Source organism: Salvelinus fontinalis, chromosome 7 (assembly GCF_029448725.1).
Source record: "Salvelinus fontinalis isolate EN_2023a chromosome 7, ASM2944872v1, whole genome shotgun sequence".
Classification (NCBI taxonomy): domain Eukaryota; kingdom Metazoa; phylum Chordata; class Actinopteri; order Salmoniformes; family Salmonidae; genus Salvelinus; species Salvelinus fontinalis.
Window position 1 is genome coordinate 65,298,440 of NC_074671.1, and position 12,203 is coordinate 65,310,642.

The window sequence follows — 12,203 nt, forward strand, 5'->3', positions numbered from 1 at the left end:
GTATGAAGGAGCTGAGTTGGCTTTTTTCCCCAGAATTTTGTTGAATGTGCTCCAAAGATTTTTACTATAATTCTTTATATAATTTATCTTGGTTTCATAGTATAGTTTATTTTTATTTAGTTTAGTCACACACTTTCTTAATTTGCAGTACATCTGCCAATCGGTTGGGCTGCCAGAATTATTTGCCATACCTTTTGCCTTATCCCTCTCAACCCATACAATTGTTCACTTCCTCATCAATCCAAGGAGATTTAACAGTTTTTACAGTAATTTCCTTAATAGGTGCGTGCTTATTAGTAACTGGAATAATCAATTTCATAAATGTGTCAAGTCCAGTGTCTGGTTGCTCCACAGACCAGAAAATATTCTAGAAATAGCATTTCACAATCAACATCTTGATCAACTCTATGCAAAGGAGATGTGTCCTGGGAGAGGCTACGACCCCGTTCTCTTGTAATGGGGTAGAACCTTCCCAAGGATGCCGGAATGCACGGACGGTGTTAGTGGAAGAACAGGAAGTTCCGGGCAGGCGCGCACCATTCTTCATTATAAAGAAAGCGCCAGAACGGTGCGGTCAAGAAGATAACCTTCGTGTCCGTTTCTATTGATTACTACAGGTATGTAATAGCACGTTTAAACTTTCTAAAGTATATATGTACTTGAGATTTCTGAATTCGTTCACGAGCTCGTAAAATGGCGGCGCCACTCGGTCTGCGTCAATTTCTTTTATTGCAACAATAATAACAAAATTACACATCAATACAGGGACATTCCTGTGAATACAATGATAAAAAGTCCAGGCAGAGGGAGACCATTTCACGGTTGCACTACTGTTTTGAAGCTGAATGTAATGATTATCAGTTTTCTACATGTGTACTAAAATTCAGACACGTTGTTTCTATCTTTATCTATAATTGTTACTATGGTGTGAACAGATATACTATTGGTTTTGATTGAAGTAATACACCGAAGACGAGGTTATTAAGGAAAATAGTACACAGTGCTGCCTAAAACAAAAGGCAACCTTGTACTAAATGTTTTTTGAGTCATTTATGTGAATTCAGGAAATCTACTATAGATTAAGTGCACTTAAATTGTGTAGCCTGATTTAAATTGTAAACTTTGTCTAATGTGAATTAATTCATGTTTTGTTGTCAATGCTTAGCTACTAGATCTATTGAAATGAGATCTGTGCTTGACTTGGACAGGAGCTCACCGGAGCTGAGTACCAGTACCTCAAATTTCTACTGTTTGAGCTCATGTTCCTCTTATAGAAAATTAGCTCAACAGTATTGTGGAGCTCCTGCACCTAAATATAAACCATATTTTTAGAGAATAAATAAAGTGCCAGAACTGTCAAGACTAACTTTTGTATCCGTTTCTCTTTATTACTTCAGGCCGACTCAGATTAAGTCTGAGGGCGGTAACATCAACAGTGAGGACAAACCCAGCCTGCCTCTCTCCTTCCACACGGAGTCCAAGCATACAGTCACTGGGTCCTGATTGTGACAGCGAGGCCCAGTTTGCACAGCAGGATCCAGAGATGGCATCAGTGAAGCTGGAGGACTGCAGTCAAACACTGGAACTGAATGCCAACATTAAAGATGAAGAAGAGGAGGAGAAGATTGGGAAATCTGTTTCTCATGGTAAGAGCAGGTTTTATCTCACTAAGTTTGTGTTATTCATTCCAAATTCCCACTATGGATGAAAGTTGCAGTAAAACTGTTTCATGATGAACTGTTCCAATGAGAAGGTAGATGTTATTTCATGCTACTGACACTTGCATGGTTTGACACCAGAATTGTCAGCATTCGTTTTACTCACTGGGCTATCTGGAGTGATCACTAAATAATTGAAGTAGTGTTTTAAAGTTATATGAAATGAGCCTATGTAGTTACAAACCCTTGTGATAGTGAGTGGAGGATGACACTCCCCATCTTACCCACTTTTAGAAAATATTTATTCCCCTTTTGTATTGCACAGCCTTTTAATATGAATACATACAGTGCATTCGGAAAGTATTCAGATCCCTTGGCTTTTTCCACATTTTGTTACGTTACAGCCTTATTCTAAAATTGATTAAATAAAAAATGTATCATCAATGTTCCTCAATCAATGTTTTTGTTTGTACACGTATTAAAAATTCAAAACAGAAATACCTTTATTTACATATGTTTTCAGACCCTTTGCTATGAGACTCGACATTGAGCTCAGGTGCATCCTGTTTCCATTGATCATCCTTGAGATGTTTCTACAACTTGATTGGAGTCCACCTGTGGTAAATTACATTTATTGGACATGATTTAGAAAGGTACACACCTGTCTATATAAGGTCCCTCATTTGACAGTGCATGTCAGAGTAAAAACCAAGCCATGAGGTCGAAGGAATTGGCCGTAGAGCTCCATGAAAGGATTATGTCGAGGCACAGATCTGGGGAAGGAAACCAAAACGTGTAATATGCAGATAAAGCAGATACCTCTAAGAACTGTAGCCAATATAAATAGAGGATTTACAGTTCCAATGCTTCTAGAATATCACCGGTTTGGAAAAACTCACAAAACAGATCCCAAATATTGTGAAAATCTGGGGCTTTCCTTTTCACTATATAAATAGATTATTCAAGAGCCAGGCTTGACGTTAATTATTTTAACCAATGACCAAGTGAGGGCCAACTGACATACTTCCAGTGGAGAGCAATTGAACGTCTAGCTTGTAATAGACAGAGGTCAACCAATTTATTTTCTCTCCTATGTAAAGAGCGATTCTCTGGGTAAAGATTTAGGAGGCAGGGGCCTCCCGGGTGGTGCAGTGGTCTAGGGCACTGCATCGCAGCGCTAGCTGTGCCACCAGAGACTCTGGGTTCGCGCCCAGGCTCTGTCGCAGCTGGCCGCGACCGGGAGGTCCGTGGGGCGACGCACAATTGTCTCATCGCGCACCAGCGACTCTTGTGGCGGGCCGGGTGCAGTGCGCGCTAACCAAGGTGGCCAGGTGCACGGTGTTTCCTCCGACACATTGGTGCGGCTGGCTTCCGGGTTGGAGGCGCGCTGTGTTAAGAAGCAGTGCGGCATGGTTGGGTTGTGTTTCGGAGGACGCATGGCTTTCGACCTTCGTCTCTCCCGAGCCCGTACGGGAGTTGTAGCAATGAGACAAGATAGTAATTACTAACAATTGGATACCACGAAATTGGGGAGAAAAAAAAAAGATTTAGGAGGCATAGTTTAGGGATTAGTGGTATTGGGGTAAAAAACATTTGTATCTCAGCACATTCCTCCAGGCAATGATACAAGGTGCCTAAATGCGCGTTACATTTAACACACAGGTCTGGGGTATTGGGATCAAATGTGTGGGGCTTAACAAGGGTGATATGTTCTCATTATCCAATTGTATTGCAACAATCTCAGAAGGGTTTTTATTGTCTGTGTCTGAGCTCGAGAGCAGTACATATCCAACAGTGGACCTAGAAGTTTGTCCTTAAATATCTTCTAAATATCTATTGGGAGCCCACCTGGACCTGCCTCTTCATATTGAAAATAGCATCAGATATTTCAACACCATCCAATTCCTTTTCCAGATCCAATTTAGTGTCTGGAATAGAGGCAACATCAAGACCTGATTAGTTCTCAGGAGATTCAGAGTTGTAAAGTGCGGTAGTGGGAAGCAAATGTTTGGTTTATTTCTATTTCTATCAATGGATCCATTGATAATTGTCCTGTTAATTATGAATTGCATGAATGGCTCGGTCTGAATTGAACTTCTTAATGCACCAGGCCAGCAATTTACCAGGTCTTTCACCTTGATCATAGAAGGATTGTTTCAGCCTAGTTAAACTGTTTGCAGCCTTTGAGGTGGAAAGTTATTTATACTGAGATTTAGGAGCAAATAATTCCTTGTTTACTTCAACTGAGTTATCCAAAAAAGCTTCCCTCTAATTCTCTGATTTTGCTATCCAGCGCTCATCTTCTGATTCAAATTTCTTTGAATTGATTTGAAACTGGTAGAATGTATAGTTTGCCCCCAAATACATGCTTAGGGGGCTTTCAATCTGGTACTCACTGACGTTTGGTTAGTGTTCAATACATGACAAGATCCTGAGGGCCATTGTCCTGCCATTCATCCGCCGCCATCACCTCATGTTTCAGCATGACAACGCACAGCCCCATGTCGCAAGGATCTGTACACGATTTAAAATGCTGAACATGTCCCAGTTCTTCCATGGCCTGCGTACTCACCAGACATGTCACCCTTTGAGCATGTTTTGGATGGTCTGGTACGATGTGTGCGACGGCTTGTTCCAGTTCCCGCCAATATCCAGGAATTTCACACAGCCATTGAAGAGGAGTGGGACAACATTCCACAGGCTACAATCAACAGCCTGATGAACTCTATGTAAAGAAGATGTGTCCCGGGGAGGCAGCAGCAGCTACCCACTTCTCCTGTGCTTCATTTGTAAATTGGGAGGTGCTGGAACCAGAAGTGAACCCAAGAGGGGGCTGACCTGGGGGTCTCTGAGGTACCAGAACACATTAAATAAAATTACCTTTTTAATAAAGCATTGCATGCATTATCATGGCTTTAGTGAACTGGCATAGAGCAGCGGTGTGGAGCCGTTTGCAGAAGTTGCACACATGGAGTACATTTGTTGTAGCCTGGAGTCCTGGAAAAATGTGGCCTTTTATAAATGGATTTCATGCGGTTCTACATAATTTTAGATGACTGGAGACTTTGCAGAATCTTTTTTAATACCTCACAAATGACCATATTGACAGACTGCTTTGACACTGACAAACTGAGACTCTGAGGTCAATATAAACAACCTTGTCTCTAATCCATCAATAGCCTAGGTCAGATGTGAGGAGAAACACATTGTACAATATGAGGAGAAAGTTATAGTCCTAAACAAGCTTTCCAGTTTCACTGACTCACCCAATGATGTGCAGCTCACTCACCGGCCAAAAGCTTCTCTCTCTTGCTTTACTTTGTAAACAGTGCTGTTCGCTCAATAGACCTATTTGGAAGTTGATAACTTGGTAACAGACAGATTAGTATGTTCTATTCAGCAGGGATCTATTTGCTTTACAACCTGTGTTTTCTAGCGATTTGTATTAGAAATATTGTAGGAAATAAATGATGAAGTGCAATGCTGGAGAGATGAGTTGCCGGTTCATGTCTATAATAATATCTGTCTCATTGTTCTATCTGTGGCTGCACTGTGGTAGTGGGGGAACAGGAAGTTCCAGACAGGCACACAACATTCTTCAGTATAAAGAAACGCCAGAACTGTTATGTTAAGAAGATAACCTTTGTGTCCGTTTCTATTTATTACTACAGGTATGTAATAGCAGGTTTAAACTTCCTAATATCAGAAGAACATGTCATACCATGCTAGGTAACATCCGTTAAGGTATTATCACGTTTGGTCAAGGGCTGTTATTTTTGTGTCAAACCGAGTGAACGTGATACACATAGATATTCACATAGCTAGACACTTTGGGTTTGTCTGAATGGATGGACATGATTTCCGCAAAGGTAATTTAATAAAGAATCCATTTATTTGAGATTTCAGAGTTTGTTTAGCATGTTATTGATTTTGTGTAAAATTCACGAGCTGGTAAACTGGCGGCGCCCACTCGGTCTGCGTCAACGAACTAAAATGCGCGTGCAGAGAGACAATTTCACGGTCGCAATACAGTTTTGAAGCTTGAAACTTCTTAGGGCTGCAATCCCGTTAAGGTATCGATATGACAACAGCCAGTGAAAGTGCAGGGCACCAAATTCAAACAACAGAAATCTCATAATTAAAATTCCTCAAACATACAAGTATTTTACACCATTTTAAAGATAAACGTGTTGTTAATCCCACCACAGTGTCCGATTTCAAAAAGGCTTTACAGCGAAGCACCACAAACGATTATGTTAGGTCACTGCCAAAACACAGCCATTTTCCCAGCCAAAGACGGGAGTCACAATAAGCAGAAAGAGAGAAAATGAATCACTAACCTTTGATGATCTTCATCAGATGACACTCATAGGACTTCATGTTACACAATACATGTATGTTTTGTTTGGTAAAGTTCATATTTATATTAAAAAATCTCGGTATACATTGGCGCTTTATGTTCAGTAGTTCCAAAAAATCCGGTGATTTTGCAGAGAGCCACATCAATTTCCAGAAATACTCATAATAAACTTTGATCAAAGATCAAGTGTAATACGTGGACTCTTAGATCCACTTCTCCTTAATTTTGTCAATAGGGGGGCGCCATTTCGACTTTGTAAAAGTTTGTTCCCAAATTAAACTGCCTCTTACTCAATTCTTGCTCGTACAATATGCATGTTATTATTACTATTGGATAGAAAACACTCTCTAGTTTCTAAAACCGTTTGAATTATTTCTCTGAGTGAAACAGAACTCATTCTGCAGCACACTTCCTGTAAGGAAGTGAAATTTCTGAAATCGAGGTCCCTGTTCTAGGGTCAGTTTATAAGTCCCCGTGTAAGCTATGGGGCTACATGCACTGCATACGCCTTCCTCTAGATGTCAGTAAGCGGTGAGAATTTGAATGGAGTGGATGGCACTATAAAAGCTCATGGAACGGAAGGACCGTTCTTTTCAACGGGGCGCCTGGCGCAAGATGGACATCACAATGGCGTCCTGAAAAGCTTTTGTTTTAGCAGTTCTATATCTCCGGCTCTGATTTAATTTGATTTTTGTCTTAACTTCATACGGTAGTTAATTTAAACCGACTTATAGCAGTTTATATCAGTTTATTGCGATTTTCTGGAATTTCTTTGTCTTGCGCTATCGCGAGTTGGACACCTCTCCGGTGGATGGCTAGCGTTAGCTGCTATTTCTACAGGAGAAGAGGACATCTTTCAACCAAAAGACGATTGTTCTGGAGAAAGGACACCTTGCCCAAGATTCTGATGGAAGCTCAGCAAATAGTAAGCAGTCTTTATGCTGTTAATTCGTATTTATGTTGACAAATGTCAAATAATAATTCCGCCATGAATTTTGGTGCGGTCTCGCTTTAGCGCACGCTGTATGCGTAGTAACGTTAATTTTAAAAATCTAACACAGCGGTTGCATTAAGAACTAATGTATCTTTCATTTGCTGTCCAACCTGTATTTTTTTTTGTCAAGTTTATGATTACTTATCGATTAGAATAGGTGCCTCTCCAAGATGGCGCCGGACAGATTGCTTGAAGTTTGGCCACTAATCACATTGTATAACCACGATTTGTGCCGCTAAATATGCACATTTTCGAACAAACCCTATATGCATTGTGTAATATGATGTTACAGGACTGTCATCTGAAGAAGTTTATGAAGGTTAGTCAAAATTATATATCTTTTGCCTGTTTGTTACGATCGCTAACCTTTGCTGCTGGTAAATGGCGTGTGTTTCTGGCTAATGTGGTAAGCTAATATAATGCTATATTGTGTTTTCGCTGTAAAACACTTAGAAAATCTGAAATATTGGCTGGATTCACAAGATGTTTGTCTTTCATTTGCTGTACGCTGTGTATTTTTAAGAAATGTTTTATGATGAGTAATTAGGTAATACACGATGGTCTCTGTAGTTATTCTAGTTGCTTTGGTGAGAGTTGTGATGGTGGCTGCAATGGTAAACTATGATTTATACCTGAATATGCACATTTTTCTAACAAAACATATTTATTGTATAGCATATGTTATCAGACTGTTATCTGATGAGGTTGTTTCTTGGTTAGTGGCTATTTATATCTTTATTTGGTCAAATTTGTGATAGCTACCTATGCAGGAAAAAAATGGTGGAGTAAAAAAAGTGGTGTCTTTTGCTAACGTGGTTAGCTAATAGATTTACATATTGTGTCTTCCCTGTAAAACATTTTAAAAATCAGAAATGATGGCTGGATTCACAAGATGTGTATCTTTCATCTGGTGTCTTGGACTTGTGATTTAATGATATTTAGATGCTAGTATTTACTTGTGACGCTATGCTAGGCTATGCTAGTCAGCTTTTTTACTGATGGGGGTGCTCCCGGACCCGGGATTGGGAGGAAGTAGAAGTTAATGCAACCGCTGTGTCAGATTTCAAAAAGGCAAACCATGCAATAATCTGAGGTCGGCGCTCAGAGCCCAATCAATCCATACAGGTACCCGCCATATTGTGCAGTCAACAGAAGTCAGAAATAACATTATAAATATTCACTTACCTTTAATGATCTTCATCAGAATACACTCCCAGGAATCCCAGTTCCACAATAAATGTTTGATTTGTTCGGTAATATCCATAATTTATGTCCAAATAGCTACTTTTGTTAGCGCGTTTGGTAAACAAATCCAAAGTCACGAAGTGCGTTCACTAAAAGCAGACGAAATGTCAAAGAGTTCCGTAACAGTCAGTAGAAACATGTCGAACGATGTATTGAATCAATCTTTAGGATGTTTTTAACATAAATCTTCAATAATGGTCCAACCGGAGAATTCCTTTGTCTTCAGAAATGCGATAGAACAGAGCTCGCTCTCACATGAACGCACATGTTCAGGTCATCGTAGACCTTACTCAATCCCCTCTCATTCGGCCCCACTTCACAGTAGAAGCATCAGACAAGGTTCTAAAGACTGTTGACATCTAGTGGAAGCCCTAGGAAGTGCAAAATTACCCATATCCCACTGTGTATTCGATAGGCGATGAGTTGAAAACCTACACACCTCAGATTTCCCACTTCCTGGTTGGATTTTTTCTCCGGTTTTTGCCTGCCAAATGAGTTCTGTTATACTCACAGACATCATTCAACTGTTTTAGAAACTTCAGAGTGTTTTCTATCAAAATAGACTAATAATATGCATATATTAGCAACTGGGACTGAGGAGGAGGCAGTTTACTCTGGGCACCTTTTCATCCAAGCTACTCAAAACTGCCCCTGCAGCCATAAGAATGTAATGATTATCAGTTTTCTACATGTGTACTAATATTCAGACACATTAAGTTATTTCTATCTTTATCTATAAATGTTACTATGGTGTGAACAGAAATACTATTCATTTTTTATTTGAAATGATAGTGAAGACAAGGTTACTCAGGAAAATAGTACATAGTGCCATAAACACACTGTAACCTTGTACTAAATGCTTTGTTGTCATTTATGCATTTATGTGAATTTAATCTACTATAGATTAATTGCATTTACGTTGTGTAGCCTATTTTTGAAGTGTGTACTTTGTCTAATTTGAATTAATTACTGTTTTGTCAATTCTTAGCTACCTGATCTATTGAAGTGCATGACTTTGACAGGAGCTCAACGGAGCTGAGTACCAGTACCTCAAATTTCTACTGCTTCTGCTCGTTTCTTTTATAGAATATTAGCTCAAAAGTATTGTGGAGCTCCTGTACCTAAATATAAACAGTGCCGTCACCCAAAATGAGTATCGGCACCTATTTCAGTTCAAGTTGAGCACTAAATTCGATAATTGAACAAGAGGAAATATAATATATTTTTAGAGAATAAAGAAAGTGCCTGAACTGTCAAGATTAACTTTTGGTGTCTGTTTCTCAATGTTACTACAGGCAGACTATAATGAAGTATGAGAATAGTGAGGACAAACCCAGTCTGCCTCTCTCCTTCCACAGTGAGTCCAAACCTACAGTCACCGGGTCCTGCTTGTGACAGTGGAGACCAGTTTGCACTGCAGGATCCAGAGATGGCATCAGTGAAGCTGGAAGACTGCAGTCAAACACTGGAGCTGAATGCCAACATTAAAGATGAAGAAGAGGAGGAAAAGATTGGGACATCTGTTTCTCATGGTAAGAGCAGGTTCTATCTAAGTTTGTTGTTCGTTCCAACTTCCCACTGTGTATGAAAAGTTACTGTAGAACTGTTTCAATGAGAAGGTAGATGTTATTTCATGCTACTCAGACTTGCATGGTTTGACACCAGTATTGCCAACATGTGTTTTATTCACTGGTCTATCTGGAGTGATCAGAGAGCAGACTAAAGAAGTGAAGTAGGCGAACTGCAGTGTTTTTTTATTTATTTATGAAATGTGTCTGTGTAGTTACTGTCGTGGAAATATTGAATAAAATATTTCTCAGATACCGGAGCTTGTGAATTCAAATAGACTTTACTACAAAAGTAACAAAGCCGAGCAATTCCATGGAAGAATTGATTCTCCATTCTCAGTACTCAGCTTTTATACAGTTTTACCCTTACATAACATTGTCACTACACTTTATCTAAATAATTAATACCTTCTAGCCTTGGCCACCCTAATCTTGCTGCCTTTCTTATTGGCTCAGACATTAGGGCATAGATTCTATTGGTTGCGTGACACACAGACATGCACACTCGTACTGCAGGTCTAATGGTGCCTATAACTGATTAGCTAATGTTCCTTTCCAAAGTTCTTCACAAGTTCAGGCCGATGTTGTCTATGTATGATTAACCCATGTGCATGTCCAGTAGCCTTCACAAGATCAGATATGACCCAGACCAGTCTGTGTTGGTCTACCTCTACTCTTACCCACTTAGAGTAGTTTTATTCCCCTTTTGTCTTGTTCAGCCTACTGATATGAATACATACACTACCGTTCAAAAGTTTGGGATCACTTAGAAATGTCCTTGTTTTGAAAGAAAAGCTATTTTTTTATCCAATAAAATATAAAGTTTATCAGAAATACAGTGTAGACAATGTTAATGTTGCAAGTTACTACTGTAGCTGGAAACTGCTTTAAAAAAATATATATATATATATTATAATGGAATATCTACATAGTTGTACCGAGTAGAGGTGGACCGATTTATGATTTTTCAACACCGATTATTGGAGGACCAAAAAAGCCGATACCGATTAATTGGCTGATTTTATACATAAAAAAATACACTAAAAAGATCTATATATATAAAATATTTTTTTGTAATAATGACAATTACAACAATACTGAATTAACACTTATTTTAACTTAATATAATACATCAATAAAATCAATTTAGCCTCAAATAAAATGAAACATGTTCAATTTGGTTTAAATACTGCAAAAACAAAGTTATGGAGAAGAAAGTAAAAGTGCAATATGTGCCATGTAAAAAAGCTAACGTTTATGTTCCTTGCTCAGAACATGAGAACATATGAAAGCTGGTGGTTCCTTTTAACATGAGTCTTCAATATTCCCAGGTAAGAAGTTTTAGGTTGTAGTTATTATAGGAATTATAGGACTAATTCTCTCTCTTACCATTTGTATTTCATATACCTTTGACTATTGGATGTTCTTATAGGCACTTTAGTATTGCCAGTGTAACAGTATAGCTTCCGTCCCTCTCCTCGCTCCTACCTGGGCTCGAACCAGGAACACATCGACAACAGCCACCCTCGAAGCAGCGTTACCCATGCAGAGCAAGGGGAACAACTACTCCAAGTCTCAGAGCGAGTGACGTTTGAAACGCTATTAGCGCGCACCCCGCTAACTAGCTAGCCATTTCACATCGGTTACACCAGCCTAATCTCGGGAGTTGATAGGTTTGAAGTCATAAACAGCTCAATGCTTGAAGCATTGCAAAGAGCTGCTGGCTAACGCACGAAAGTGCTGTTTGAATGAATGCTTACGAGCCTGCTGGTGCATACCACCGCTTAGTCAGACTGCTCTATCAAATCATAGACTTAATTATAACATGTTAACACACAGAAATACGAGCCTTTGGTCATTAAAATGGTCGAATACGGAAACTATCATTTTGAAAACAAAACGTTTATTCTTTCAGTGAAATACGGAACCGTTCCGTATTTTATCTAACGGATGGCATCCCTAAGTCTAAATATTGCTGTTATATTGTACAACCTTCAATGTTATGTCATAGTTATGTACAATTCTGGCAAATTAATTACGGCCTTTGTTAGGAATAAATGGACTTCAAACAGTTCGCAATGAGCCAGGCGGCCCAAACTGCTGCATATACCCTGACTGCTTGCACGGAACACAAGAGAAGTGACATAATTTCCCTAGTTATAAGAAATTCATGTTAGCAGGCAATATTAACTAAATATGCAGGTTAAAAAATCTATACTTGAGTTTTGATTTTAAAGAAATGCATTGATTGATGGTTAGGTACACGACAGTGCTTTTTTTGCAAATGCACTTGTTAAATTATCACCCGTTTGTCGAAGTAGGCTGTGATTCAATGAGAAATTAACAGGCACCGCATCGATTATATGCAACGCAGGACA

At 39.2% G+C, this 12,203-nt stretch overlaps 1 protein-coding gene across 2 annotated transcripts in view; it reads left to right on the top strand.

The window, feature by feature from the left end:
- The first annotated feature begins 495 nt into the window (after positions 1-495).
- LOC129860157 (zinc finger protein 501-like) overlaps positions 496-12,203 on the top strand; it is a 188,260-nt gene continuing 176,552 nt past the window's right edge. The window contains exons 1-3 of one of the 2 annotated variants that reach the window (XM_055930514.1): positions 498-617; positions 1,398-1,646; positions 9,616-9,789. In XM_055930514.1, coding sequence (XP_055786489.1) covers positions 1,544-1,646; positions 9,616-9,789 — 277 coding nt within the window. In that variant the 5' untranslated portion in view covers positions 498-617; positions 1,398-1,543. Of the gene's footprint in view, positions 618-1,397; positions 1,647-9,615; positions 9,790-12,203 lie in introns of both variants that reach the window. The other variant, XM_055930513.1, reaches the window with a different exon arrangement.